Source organism: Oxyura jamaicensis, chromosome Z (assembly GCF_011077185.1).
Source record: "Oxyura jamaicensis isolate SHBP4307 breed ruddy duck chromosome Z, BPBGC_Ojam_1.0, whole genome shotgun sequence".
Lineage (NCBI taxonomy): Eukaryota > Metazoa > Chordata > Aves > Anseriformes > Anatidae > Oxyura > Oxyura jamaicensis.
This window is the reverse complement of record NC_048926.1, coordinates 53291342-53306291: the sequence shown is the minus strand read 5'-3', so window position 1 is coordinate 53306291 and position 14950 is coordinate 53291342. Positions and strand designations below refer to the sequence as shown.

General features: G+C 41.5%; 1 protein-coding gene across 1 annotated transcript in view; it reads right to left on the bottom strand.

The window, feature by feature from the left end:
* Positions 1-1586: 1586 nt before the first annotated feature.
* FNTA (farnesyltransferase, CAAX box, alpha) overlaps positions 1587-14950 on the bottom strand; it is a 17093-nt gene continuing 3729 nt past the window's right edge. The window contains exons 4-11 of the mRNA XM_035309954.1: positions 14594-14679; positions 13815-13929; positions 12870-12974; positions 9504-9630; positions 8927-9075; positions 6835-6897; positions 6149-6320; positions 1587-4656 (exon numbers count right to left, since the gene is read on the bottom strand). Coding sequence (XP_035165845.1) covers positions 4528-4656; positions 6149-6320; positions 6835-6897; positions 8927-9075; positions 9504-9630; positions 12870-12974; positions 13815-13929; positions 14594-14679 — 946 coding nt within the window. The 3' untranslated portion in view covers positions 1587-4527. The remainder of the gene's footprint in view (positions 4657-6148; positions 6321-6834; positions 6898-8926; positions 9076-9503; positions 9631-12869; positions 12975-13814; positions 13930-14593; positions 14680-14950) is intronic.

Below are 14950 nucleotides of genomic sequence, written 5' to 3'. Positions count from 1 at the left end.
TCCTTTCTTTCTTTTTTCTTCTCAAGAGCAGGCACAAGGAGGCACGGAATCTGTAGAACTGTTCCTCTCCCAGCAGTGTCAACAGCATCATTTCTGGTCCAGAAATAGGCTCCTTATTTTCAAAATGTCTTGTGTCTGAAGGACGGTATGTTGTTAAGCCAACTGATGCACTGAAATGAAAAGATACTAAGAGCAGAGAAGAAATGAATAGAGAATATGACCATGTCACTTTTACATTGTGACTTCTGCTAGGTACAGACCATCCTTTTTTGAACATTTAAGCATTAGATAACCTATTGTGGAAACAAACAGCTGGGCGTCTACTGATTTCCATTCTCTACTTCAGAGATTTCATCCGCTGTTCATCTGCCTTGAATAGACACCTATACAAACTGTACTTACCTAAACGTACACAGAGTCCTCTAAAACAGCGGTGTTATTCATGACCTGAATCACACCAGTACAAACTGCCTGGGATTCTGGGAAAGACCTGTTATAGAACAGAAGTGATATAGATGTTATGTTCAAACGCAATTTTGTACCCTTTGCTGTTAGAATGCATTGTACCCAAAGCCTGCCAGTGCAGCCTTGCAGGGAGATAAAGTATTTTCAAGTTGAGGTACTTAATAGATATGGTCACTTACAAGAAAAATTAAGCACTGCAGGATATTTAATGTCTGGAATAAAAGTAAAAAGCTGTACTGCCACATTTGCGGGATTGCCAAAACTCAGCCAAACGTTGGCTTACCCAGGTTTTCCAAAACAACCTATGCTCAGCAGAAGATATACTAGGGAAACCTGCTGCCACCCAAAAGGATGCAGGGGAATCACCAACAAAACTGGAGACTTAAATGGAAAATGCAAAGGCATATCCCAGAATGCCAACAATTGCACAAGACACAGATGTTCAGGAAAGGACATGGGCTCAGCTGAGGAACATTTTTCATCGAGTTGCACCCACCAGGCTGTATCTGTGACAACATCTGCGACATGTGGCTCAAGGCGTTAATAAAGATATTCTCTCTTCATTCACATGCACGGGGCAGAAAAACTGCAGCTGCAGTGTCTCCACTGCCTATTCGAATCTGCACATAGCCAAGTCACACCAGCATTTGCAAAGCCTTTGTGTGATCCCACACCATCAGATCACATTGTTTCTTTACCCCTTTGTTCTAAAAGCCACAGCAGCTTTAAACCTTTTTGCACTCTTGTAGGGACACAGCTCTCCACAAGCCCATTGTCACCACTGCACTGTATGAATTGCGTGCTAGTGCGTGGACAGAAGTGTTTCACATGGCTGGAGTGATTAGAAACCTTACTGCTTCCCTGCTGGAGAAGAGTATCGCTCCCACAGAAGATCCAGCAGAAGAGCGTGCTCCTAATCTGTCTCAGCACAGCTAGACAGCAACTGATAATGTGTTTTGTGCTAGTTGAGGTGGCTTTGTATTGAATAGATTAGGAAGGAATTGCACAATGTTTTGTCAGCCAAATTGCACAGACAGTAAGATGCAAGTCTATGAGAGCTTAGACAGATAGACACAGCTAGACCAAGGCAATAATAACAACAGCCTCTGATGAAAGTAGGCATAAGAAATTATTTCACATGCTTTAATAGTTCTCCGTATTTCACTTGAGGTTCCAATAACACAGATTTACAAGGGACGGTTGTACCAATAATTTTTTTCATTGACACAACTCTTCAGTAGTAAAATTCAGTACACAAGAGTCACACCACTACATACAATCAGTTACAACAGTAAGTTTTCTTGTACAGACAAACCTTTAGGATAAAGCAGTTTTGTTTGTCCTGACGCAGCAGTGCGTAGCAATGCCGATTGGTTAGTCATCTAACACTTCCTGCTCTCTATAGCTTATACGCTTTGTCAAGCTCTCACTTCTATGAGAAAGATTCTGCCTCAGACATTTTTAAAATTAAAGGCTGGGTAGCTGCAGTTGCAAGCTGGCTGGGTGGCCTGTCATTTTCACAGCTTTGACAGCTCAGTATTTCTGAGTGTGGTTGGCAACAATAGAACCAAGGTGTCTTTTGAAAAGAATTTTAGAGCTGGCCTTACAGTCAGAATGAGAATAAACACAAACATTAGAAAGAAAAAAAAAGTAAAACGAAAACACACCAAATATTTCTGCTAAATGCACTGCCTTTTTTTTTTTTTTTTTTTTTTTTTTAACTGGACTCTCGCCTAGTCTCTTAGCACTTGCATGATTTATCATGTGCTTTTTACTTGAGCCAAGATTTTTTTTTCTCTTACAGTACATTTTTGGAGTGCATATCTGATTATTCCTCTTTTGGTAAAATTAGCTATCAGAGAAGAGGATGCTTGCTTGTATAACTAGTATAAAACGCTGTTAACATTGTCACCAGATAATGACAGCTCACTGATTACTTCTAGAAATCATTTTCATGAATGAGAAGGCCAGAAGTTGACCACGCTGTAAGATACCAATCTAAGAGACCTGCCAGAGCACCCCACTGTACTGACAGAGAACCACAATAATGGCTGTATCTAAGCTCTTTTGTCAGACACAAGGGGTCACGTGTGGAAATACCATCCCAGCAGACACGGTTCATCTTCTTACATTAGATTAATTATTTTGTCTGAAACTCATGCTGGTATCTAAAAAGAATCCTCTGCCTTACTCATTACCAAACTGTGTTTATAAAAACTGTGGGAACTCAGTAACATCATATGCAGAGACAAAACCAATTCTCCGTTCCCTCTTGATTGATGATGTTTACTTTAATGGTTGCATTTGTGTTGTACCTCTGTGAGCTTTCTCGACTGTTAATGGCAAATACATTACTTTGCCCTGAAGTCCTTGAACATACTTCTGCCTAAGTAATATTACAAACAGTGTAGTTTCTGTTAGGAACAATTTATCTGAGTAGAAACATACATTTTTTGTTTTATGCTGGAACTTCAGCTGGTAAATATATATATATGGCAGATAGATCTTGAAGTCTGAAGCTCTTGTTCACTTTTAACATTCATGTGTCATGACAAAAATGCTTTCTCTACTTCTGGAAAAGTGGCAAGACATTAAAAGTAGTATATGGATTGTATGTACTAAATTCCATGTGAGTAGTTTTAAATCTGAAGAATACAGAGAATCGACATATTTCACGCTTCTGAAATAATCTCCACCATTGTTTAATTATGGCAGCAGCTTTTAACAATTAGTATCAGAAAGACTGTTCATATTATGGAATAAATACTGTTACTTGTTCCTTGTATGATAACTTGCAAGAAAATACTGCATATCAGACAAGCAGACTATGCTAAGAACAAAGTTTACAACAGTCATTTACTGAAAACTGGGTAGGTACAGCTTCTGTACAGGTACACATCCCCGTTACAGTTCTGTATTTCAGGTATCTTACATCTTTCACAACTGCAAGGAAAAGTATTTTTTGGCTGAATATTTGCATGGAAAAGACACGAAAAACCTACAGAAACAACAAGGTCGAGGCATTTAATGCAGAGGTCTACAAAAAGTGTTCCTTCCCTTCCAGCCGAGTAAAGATACATAGCATAACCATTTAGCTACAACCACTTCTGATGCATGACTTCAGACTTCTCTTATTACAAAGGATGAAAACAAAAACCACTCACCACCAACACACACACACAAAACAAGAAACAACAAAACAACAGAACACCCACCCACAACCAACACCGAACCAAAACAAAAATTTCAGATTTTCAGTTGTCTGACAGAATTTCAAGAAAAACTAAGCAAATCTTTGGGTCCCCAAACCATTCTTCATGACTCTGCAGACAAGAATTCAAGGATACCTCGAATACATCTAGCATATTTAAAATTACTGTGATAAGAATACACTAGTGCAAAAGACACATTGATGCAATAGAGTCCAGTGTACCTAAAGGGGATATTCTATTGTTATCTCTACTAGCATCTGAGAAGAACGATGCACATTCAAAGGTGAAAAAAATAACTAAAAATTTCAGACAAACGCTTTAAGTTATCCGTTTTTATTCAAAATGACAGTTGGTGTTAGTTGCATGCAATAGCACATGCTGCCAGTGCTGCACAGCTGCACCCACAAGAGGCAATGAGAGCACCTACTTGCACTAATCTGAAGCAGGTTACTTTATACCATCTACACCTAGTGTTACTTGCAGTCATTACTGCAGCACCTGATATGGCTGTTAGGAACACCAAGTGGATAAGCCTAGATGTGAGAAATTGGTTTAGTGCTTTATAAATAGCACATATAGCTTTATATATTTCCTATTATGAAATAAATCCTGTATTTGGTACATTTAAATAATTAAGCCTTAATTACATTTCTCTGCTGCACCAGAGCTATCTATCACCAGTAGCAGCAGTGACCCAAGAGATAACACTGCGCTCTGCACTTCTCCTTCATTGCAGCAATACCTCTTTGGCCAGGGGAATACTACACTGGCTTTTACACTAGGCGATGTCCTCTGCTTAGTACTCTTTTACAACAGGTAGAGAGCTTAACACTGCTTCTTCCAAGTTCAGTTACTGCTGCTTGTCTGTCAGCGTGCTCTGTTCAGCACCGGAGCTGTGCTTGTTCTTAAGGGACCTTCCAATGTATCTCCAGTACTCCTTTCGGATGGTGTCTTTTTCTTTAGCCAGAATTTCACAGAGCTAAGAAAGAAAATTGAGAGATTGCAGTGTTATACCAAAAGCTTAATTATCTTTATAAAATACAATTGAAGGATAGGTCAGTCTTATAGATACTTTTTAGTAATACTGTTTTATAGATACTTTTTAGCAATACTGTTTTATTCACAAGGGTTTTTTTGTTTGTTTTTGCTGAAGTACAATGAGTTTAAATTGATGCCAGCTCCAAAGAGCAGTTAATCAGCCTGACAGTGCACAAAAATCTCCAGTCCTATTTCAGTTGCTACTGCATCCTCTGTCACTGCTTCCTGTGCCTATGGCTTGCATCTATCAGACTATTCAGCCTACAGCATAATACAGCGTCCCTTGACAAAACTGTAGGCTATAAATCACTTGATTCAAAAAAATGAAGGAACACTACTTTTGATTTTCCAGTACTCCAGATGAGCTGACGGGAGATATTTTGTTGGCTTTTCTCTCAGCAGACTCTCCTGAAAGGGTTCTCAATTCAAGTCAGTGACCCCCTCCCACAACTTGTTAGAGCTGGTGCTATAAAGGTACATGTTCTGACTTTTGTTTTATTCTCATCTGGGAGAACAACTGGGTCAACCCTACTCCCAGGACATGATGTATAAAATACATATGGTGTGAACACTACCCACAAACATTCTGGTCAGTTCCCTTACTGTGCAGATGACATTGTCTCTCTTAGTGAACCAAAGTGCAGAAATAGCAGCTTCAATGCCTGAATATATGAAGAAACCAAACTCAGTGAAATAGTATTAAGGGACATGAATCTGGGAGGTACAGCTACATTTATGTAGACTCTGGTCTTGAAATACGACAAGGCAAAATTGTTTAGAGAGAACGATGTTGGAACACGGAGACTCCAGGCAAGAACTGCAGCTCTAATCACACTGAGTTCCAATCTGTCCCAAAGTGAGTGAAAAAAGCATTCTTAAAAAAAAAAAAAACAAACTACACTGCAAGCCACTGCATTCCCCAAATATGAAGTGAGATAAAAAACATTGCTAGAAGTCATTTATTCTCTATGATGAATGGTGCCCAACACTCCTTACTGACACTCCTAGCATCTGCTGTTTAAAGCTAATTCCATCATTTGTCTTAGAAATAACTAAGAAGTGCAAAGGGAGCTTGAGCATCCAAATATAGATAGCATGAGAACAAAATTCCCTAACCTACAGATTAAAAAGAAAGAGTTTATGCTACAAAGCCAGCATTGGAAACTCCTCGTATTCAAACATTTATCTTCTTCAGCAGGTGATATTAGAAACCTTCCTTTACTACCTGGTGAAGAAAAATTATAGTGATTTAGTAACTGGTGAGTTACTATTTATAGATAAATAAACAAGACCCTTGTGTCCAACTCTTCACAGTGCTGCTGTGATTAACAAGTGACCCGTTCCATTTACAAAAACTAATCCATTTTGACTGAATATAAAATGAGAGCAATAGACAGCACCCCTGAAAGCAAACCCAAGCTCTGCAAACATACCTCTAATGCCTTGTTTAGTGTTTCTTCCTTGTTTTCACACTGGTTTTCAAGCATATCTTCATAGATGTCCACAAGAAAGGCAATCAGATAGGGTGAACTGTGGCTGGGCTGTAAACTCAACAGTTGTTCTAGCAGATTTGGATACTTAGAAAGACCACGATCCTGTAGAATCCTGAAACAGAGGCCAATAGACTTCAAACACAATGCTATGACATCCTCTGTGAAGAATTATGGTTTAGTTAGGACTCCTTTATTGGGAGATCAGTTTTGCAACAAAGGAACAAATATGAGCAAGGCAGTAGGTAGGCAGTGTAATTATAATGCAGCAATAATATAGCTTATTGTTGTAGTAAGCTAGTATAGTTATGCTCAACTCAACAGAAAGTACACTGAAAGCATGCTTGTTACTTTCTGCTCTACGCTCTGGAGCCAATAAAATTACAGGTCTACTCAAAAATCCTTGCAATCCTCCAACATGAACTAGAAGGCCAGAAACTTAGTAGAAAGTTACAGAGAAATTATGTATCATACCCTTGTGGGGGTTTTGCCTGTGGTTTTAAGCACACAACCCTAGAATGAATAGCAACAAACTTCTTCCGGTGAAGAGACAGACACAAGACATGAGGAGTCATACAGTTCAAGGCACCTTCCTTTCACAGAAACTCTCTCCCACAAAGGCTGCTCACCCTTTTAAATAGTTCCAAGCACTCTCATTATGTGGTACTGCTGTGATCATCTCAAGAGTGTATCTGTGAGAAAAAGAAAACAGGTCATGAATGCAGACACTAACAATTCTGTTAGAAATTGTCTGAATGTGCTCAGATACTCCCAAGCATATCCCTCCTGTCTGTATTTCATAATCTTTTTGCAGATCACCTCACCTAGTTTACCGATCAAAAATGTCTTGCAATATAATCACCACAGGCCTCAAAGAGGCAGATATTACTGGAACTGTTTTAAATACTGAAGTGTTTCTGTTTGTTGTATTTTATACATTAACAAAATAGCTCTCAAACTAATGAGTGTTAATGCTAACAAACATCAAATACTCTCCTGGTATGCTAAATTACTAACTTGTGTCTTTATGTTCATCAAGTCTGAATTCAAATGACAAGGGGCTGAAAAGGGCTGGGATAACAGAAACAAACAGTGATATATTTTAATATCACTGGATATTGTATGGTTCTGTACCTATTTGCACAACTTCTGTTAAGAGGCTACATCTAAGCAAGCACCACAGAAAGGGCAGCCTGAGCTTGCAGCTCAGAGCCTTCTGGTGCAGGTTCTGTTAGAATATCAGTTAGGTAACTCCACTAAGAACAAAGCAAGAATAGGCACTGGCCATACAATTGCAAAGCCATGTTTCATCTTCACAAAACAGCCTCTACCTACTGCCTTTCCCACAGCATTGCCAGGTGTTCAGCTGACTTTTAGGGACAGCAGATACCGATAAACAGTTCTATAAGCACTACTGAAAAAAATCAACAACATATATTTTGTATATATATATATACACTTATCTATATATACATATATATACACTTTTTTTTTTTACACTTCTGCAGTCACTACCACAAGGACTGAGTTTATCAAGCAACAAGTAGCCCAGCTACTGTTTTATAAAGACCCTTGGGAAGTCTTAATCTTAGTCTGATTCTTAAGTTGATATCCAATTAAGATTATCTTGGTCATAGCATCACCTTGTTATACCATCATGTTATGTATCTGCTTGTATACAGATCAAAGGAAGAGGGCAGCTCTGACCTTCACAGAGAAAAGATTAGGTCTGGAAACATCCAAACCTAAGTTATGGAAAGAGTTCAGACTCATTAATTTGCAATAATGTTATAAAATGGAAAAGAAGTAAAACTTACATTGGTTTTCTAAGACAACCATGAAAGGTGGTGGAAGGTGGGATCCTCTATCAATGACATACCAATTGACCTATTCACAGCCTCAGTACTTCTTCTACAGAATAACTCAAAAAAAAGTTTCACTACTTGTTCTCATGTCTCCCTCAATTTAGACAAGCATCTCATAATCACCAACCCTGATCAGCAGCCTGAGATGTGCAAATGAACAAGAAGGCTTCCCTTATCACCTGTAATAGCACAAATGGCTAGAAGCTCGATTTGTTTTCAGTCACAAACATACCACTTTGGAAGAGTTTCCAAAGCTTGTTTCCTTAAAATTAGCCAGCTTATACAGGATACTGTCTTTGTGCTGAACACGTAACCCTGAAATCTCCTTTCTGTTTCTAGCAGCAAAGTCTTCATAAACATGATTTCTCTTCCTAGAGTCCCTGTCCTGTTATCTTTAAATCACTGTGGCTACCATGCTACTGAAACAGCAGTGTAGTACAACGAGTGCCTCTCCTTCCAAGCTTCCTAGCTCAGTGTTCTGGGTAGGATGTAAGATATTATGGACAACACAACTTATGTGCTGCCAGTGACACAGGTTTTCTGCAGGCTGACCCACTATAACTAGTTGACCATAAAAAGACAAAAGTTTTGCGTTCACCGTGATGAACAGGGTAGGAAAACACATTCATGAGAATAGCTTGTCAAGGTTAAGGATAGACTGCCACCTGACAAGTCAGTGGCACCGAACACGTCTACATGTGCACTAACACTTGATCTACCATCTATGAGAGGGAGCCCAACTGCTACTTTAAAACCAAAAAAACCCCAAGCCCACAGCTGTCAAGGCCTGTCAAGGTGTTCATTTGCTTGCATATAATGGAGAATGCTTAATGTGGGAATTAACAGTATTACTAACTGGACTTCTCTGTCTAGGACTGCTGGATCATCATAGCCAGTGGTGTTGAAAATTACAAAGTATCTTTGGTTCCAAACAGAGTTGTTTCTGACATCCTCCCTCAGAAGCTGGTCTACATATTCCAGTTCACTGTCCCATAACTTGAACTCCTACAAAAAGGGAAGGAAGAGAGAAAACCACAATGAAAATGTTTTATTTTTTAAAACACATTCTACTTCATACTAAGCTCTCTGAATGTTAGATACAAGGACTTTTTAAAAGAAATCAACACAAAATTCGAAGAAAAATAAGGAAGGGTGTACAAAGAATTTGCTATGTTATTCAGTTACACACAATGGTATTAGCTCATCATTGAATTCACACAAATAAAAGGAAGCAGCTGGTAGCAGATATTTTTGAGCTTGCTTGCTAAAAGCTAGTTGATATATGAACTCTACCACCCACCCAAAATGCAATTGTTTTTTCCTTCAGCTTTAAGAAACAAAGTGAAGAATGCAATTCAGGGTGCATTTAAGATGTAAAACTGCACAAGGTGAGCAGGTTATTTAGAGAACAAGCAATTCAATGCATACAATACCTGAATAACCCATTGTCTGTGTTGCCAAGCATGGTAATTTTTGGCATCCTGGTTAAGAATGTCAGCTATGAACTCAAGCTCTTGGGATGGATCCTGCAGCCACTCTACCAGCACTCGTCTATGATGCCTGATGATAAGAATAGGAAACTATTTTTAGAACAGTCAAGAATTTGTGTGAATGTGTGGTCCGGATTAAAGCAGCATTTAACACCTGTACTACATACATAAAGAAGTGCTAGCTAAAAGAAATACACCAAAACATTTCACTTGTCTCTGAGAAATACACAATGCAAACTTACACTGTCACAAATTCTGAACAATTAATAAATACTACAGCCACACAAACACATTGGCCGGTCACCTCCTTCCAGTTAAGTGGTGTTTACCTGAAGTAACATGTCCACACTAACATTCATGGCCAGTATCTTCTGTAATATTAATTTTTCTCATACTACATATTTTTTCTAGTAATAATGTGGTGGGATGGCTCCCATGACTGAAGTGTTGAAATGGAAGGAGACTAGGAGGGGATGTCACTCTCTATGTCAACAACCAGCTGGAGTGCATGGAGCTCTTTTTGGGGACAGATGTGGAGCCGACAGAGTATGTGGGTTAGGATTAAAGGGAGGACGGGGCTAGGTGACATCAGGGTCTGCTACAACCTACCTGGCCAGAAAGAGCAACCGGATGAGGCCCTCTACAGAGGGATAAGTGCAGCCTCATTTTCACAAGCCCTGGTTCTCACTGGGGTACTTCAACCAACCCAGTAGCTGTTACAAGGACACCACAGAAGGACATGAACAGTTGTAGAGGTTCCTGGAATGCTTTGATGATAATTTCCACCTCTAAGTGGTAGAGGAGCCTATGAGAAGAGGTGCTGTGATGGACTTCTTTCTCATCAACAAGGAAGGGCTTGTTTGGAATGCAAAGGTCAAAGGCAGCCTTGGCTGCAGTGACCAGGAAACAGTGGAATTCATGATCCTTAGGGCAGCAAGGAGAATCTGCAGCAAGGTTGCAAACATGGACTTCAGGAGAGCAGACTTCGTCCTTTTCAAGAATCTACTTAGTAGAGTGCCACGAGATAAGGCCCTGGAGAGAAGAAGGGCACAAGAAACCTGATGAATATTCAAGGATCACCTTCTCCAACCGCAGGAATGATGCATCCCAACAAAGGAGAAGGAGGGCAAAAATGCCAGGACGCCTGCACGGATGAATAGGAACTCCTGACCAACCTCAAACACACAAAGCCTACAGAGGACAGAGGTAAAGGCAGGTAGCCTGGGGGGGGAGGAAACGAACACTGTCCAAGCATCCAGGAGCAGAGATAAGAAAGCTAAGGCCCAATTGGAATTGAGTCTGGCCAGGGATGTCAAAGGCAACATGAAAGGAATCTGCAAGTCCACCTGTGACAAATAGGAGGGAAACAGAGGCCCTCAGATGAATGAAAGGAGAGACCTGGTTATGGGGCAGTGAAAAGGCCAAGGTACTGAATGCTGCTTTTGCCTCAGTCTTTACCAGCAGGGCTGGCATTTGGTAATCCCTGGTCCCAGAGGCCAGGCTGAAAGGTTGGTGCGGGGAGCATGTACCTCTGGTGGGAGAGGATCTGCTCAGGGAACACAGGAGCGAACTGGGGGCATGTAAGTCGGCGTGCCCTGATGGGATGCACCCATGGGTGCTGAGGGAGCTGGCAAATGCCACTGTGAGGCCACATTCCATAATCTTTGCTCACTTGTGGCAAATGGGAGAAGTGCCTGGTGACTGGAGGAGAGGAGACGTCACTCCTGTCTTGCAGGAGGACCTGGGGAGCTACAGGCTGGTCAGCCTTAGAGTCCTCTCTGGGAAGGGGACTGAATCCTGGAAAGCATTTCCAGACACACAAAAGAGAAGACAATCACCAGCAGTCATCAGCATGGATCTGCCAAGGGGAAGTGTGGCCTGTCCCACAGGACGAGCTTCTATAAAGCCACAGCCAGCCTGATGGATGTGGGAGGAGCAGTAGATGTTGTCTTCCTGGACTTGCATAAGGCCTTTGACACTGTCCTGCTCGTAGGATCCTCAAAGACAAGCTGTTAAGTATGGACTGGATGAGCAAACAGCGGGGTGGATTGAAAACTGCCTGAATGACTGGAGCCAGAGGGTGGTGAGCAGTGGTGCAAGGGCTGGTTGGAGGCCAGTGATGAGTGGAGAACCCCAGGGGTCACGGCTGGGTCTAGCCCTGGTTAACATCTCCAGGAATGATCTGGATGATCATTCCAAGTGCAAGTCCTGCACTTGTGGGGGAACAGCCCCAGGCACCAGGGCACACTGGGGCTGCCCAGCTGGAAAGCAGCTCTGCAGAAAAGGCCCTGGAGGTCCTGGTGGACACCAAGTTGAACAGCAGCCAGCTATGTGTCCCAGCTACAGAGAAGGCTCAAGGTGTCTTGGGCTGCATTAGGCAAAGAAGTATTGCCTGCAGGTGGTGGGAGGTGATCCTCCCTTCCTTCTCAGCACTGGTGAGGCTACACCTGGAGTGCTGTGTCCAGCTGTGGTCTCCCCCATACAAGAGGGACATGGACATAACAGGAAGAGGCCAGTGGAGGGCCACCAGGATGATCAAGGCACTGTAACACCTCTCCTCTCCTAAGAGGAAAGACAGAGATATGGGGCTCTTCAGTCTAGAGAAGAGGAAGCTCGGGGGGGGGTTCTTGCCAATACCTGAAGGGAGGGCAGAAGGAGGACGGCGCCAGTCTGCTTTCAGTGGTGCCCAGTGCCAGGACGAGGCAATGGGCACAAACTGGAGCACAGGAGGTCTGAATATCAGGAAGCACTTCCGTGCTATGCAGGTGACTGATGGAGGCTGCCCAGGGAGGTTGTGAAGTCTCCCTCTTTGGACGTGGTCCTAAGCAATGTGTTGTAGGTTTGGACCAGGTGACACCCAGAGGGCCCTTCCAACCTTAACCATTCAGTGGTCCTGTAACACTGCTGTTTTCTTTATTTCCCCTCCCTTGAGAAAAACCCTATGATAGGTAAATGAACTCCAAGAGCCACTGTAAGAAAAAAATAATAATTATTTTTCTCATGTTTTTTTTTGCATTTTCATCAGTCATTATTGTTCTGTCACTAATTTTGACAGCTTAAAAATTTAGTTAGAAGAAAACAACCTTTTTATCATATCATGATTGACTTTAGAACAAAGTGCTAAAGAGGACTTTGGCTGTGACAGTGATGCAACTCCATCTTACTCCTCTGCTACTGGTACTGTATTACACACAGGAAACAACTCTTAAGAACCTTTAGTATCAGTTAGCACAACTTATTCTAGCGAATTAAAAAAAAAAAAAAAGATCTGTAGAAACTTTAAGAACTGAAAATAAAATGTGGTTTTACCAGACTTGGTAGTTCTTTGGTTGGTCTTCAATAATAGCTGTAATATATTTGAGTTCCTCATAAAGATCCTTTCCTAAGGACTGCAGGAGGACCCTCCGGAAGTGCCTGTACAAAAATCAAGCATTCAGACACTGCAGCAGACATTCCTAGAATTCATAAAAGAGCCTTTCTTTGCAGATCTTCAGACAGAGTCTAAAAGAGTGCAAAGAACTGAGCCACATACCCAGTCCTATCAAAGGTCATTCAATTACTGAACAGCAGACGGCTGGAATATGACTGGTTATAACAATATGTTATCTAAAATCACAGCAATCCTAGGTTTCACGTCAACCTCTGTCTACCCACACTAATTTAATCATCGCAGAATCCGTGGCTTTCTGCTTGAAATAATGTTAGCTTTCTGATTCTATGCAAGATAGCGAAACAAAAACATAAAAGGGATATTTGCTGGCATTCACAAGTTAAAAAGCCCTGCTCTGAGTATGAGAAATTCACTGCTTATTCATCGTATACGTATTAACAAGATAGATTTTCTTGAAATGTACTATTTAGTATTATACAGCTACCTAGCACCGAAACCGTAACTGCCATACTTTTATGCCTCTTCTTGAAGTTACCTGAAGGAATCTTCACCATTTTTCCAAGGTTACATTGTTGTTTAAAATTAAACCACTTACCTGGTGAAATTCTTTTTATAGCTAATCCTGACTTTGCTTGGTAATATCCTCAAAACACAATGAATGAATACCAGTGAATCAAAACTAGACATGGAAAATAGTGAACATGGGCTTTCTTTAGAAGCTCAATGGGAGCCTGTAGTATTCCCCCGCATACACTCAGCTAGTCGTGCCCCAGTTATACTAAGAAAATTGTTAGAGATGTAAGAGGCTGGCAATCAACTGACAACAGAAATAATCCTGGGTAATAATCTTAGTGATCACTTACCATACTGTGTAGTTTGCAGCATTTAACTCAATGGCATCTGCTGTTAGCTTGAAAGCTCTTTCACTTCTCTCATCCCGCTGCAGAACAGCCCGGAAGTAATCATAGACATCTCGAACTGGACAGATAACAGCATCTTACCCAACGGTATGAGAAAGTGGCCTGACAAAGGGGTAAGGCTAATGACCCCCATAAAGTTACTTCCTACTTTGCATATTCTTAAGTACAACTCCTTAAAATGATAGCTACATACAGATACGATACGCCTGTTGACTGAAGCCTCTAATGACACTGGTATACTGAAAAGCTGCAAGAGTATCTTGAAACACACTATCTGAAAAATACCCCAAACAATCTGCTTTATGCTGCTTAGCCATACTATTCCCCCAGATGCAGCAATTTCATACATGTCTCTTCGACTTGTGGGATAAAGATGCCTTACTGTGTGAAACATACTGCCTGCTACAGTCTTTGAGCTGCACGATTTTAAAATAAAATTTTGCCTGCTGACACCTGATGTAGAGACTCAGCTTCAGAGATGCCTGGTGAAAACATCACGTGCAGCTGCCGTAACGAACGCATGAAATACTAATCACTTTCTTTTTACCAGGACAGGTGCTCTAGCAAATATATTATCTGAAACACAGAAATATATTATCTGGAACCAGTGTTGCTTTAACAGTGCTAAGGACAGATAAAAACTCCCTGAAAAGAAAAGGAAATATTCACAACTTAATCACCTTATGTTTTCCCTGAAGAAAATACTTATATTTACAACTCACACTTCTCACTGTAGATGATCTGAACCACGGGATTCGGCCCATCGTTCTGAGGAACTGGTTCAACGTCTGCCCACTCCTTCCTGTCCCTGTAAATAAGTTTAATTTACGTTCCAGTGCTTTTCGAGCCACACAAGGCCCCAGGCGGGCTGCAGGAGCAGCGGCGGCTCTCAGGGAGCCTGTTTCGGGTTTGTTTCGGTGGCGGCACGTTGGGCTCCGGCCGCTAACACCCACCTCCCTCCTGGCCTCTCCTTCCTCTCCCCTCACTCCCTCACTCCCTCATCCTCCTCCTCCTCCTCCTCCTCCTCATCTTCCCCCCCCCCCCCCCCCCCCCCCCCCCCCCCCCCGCCCGCCGCCCCC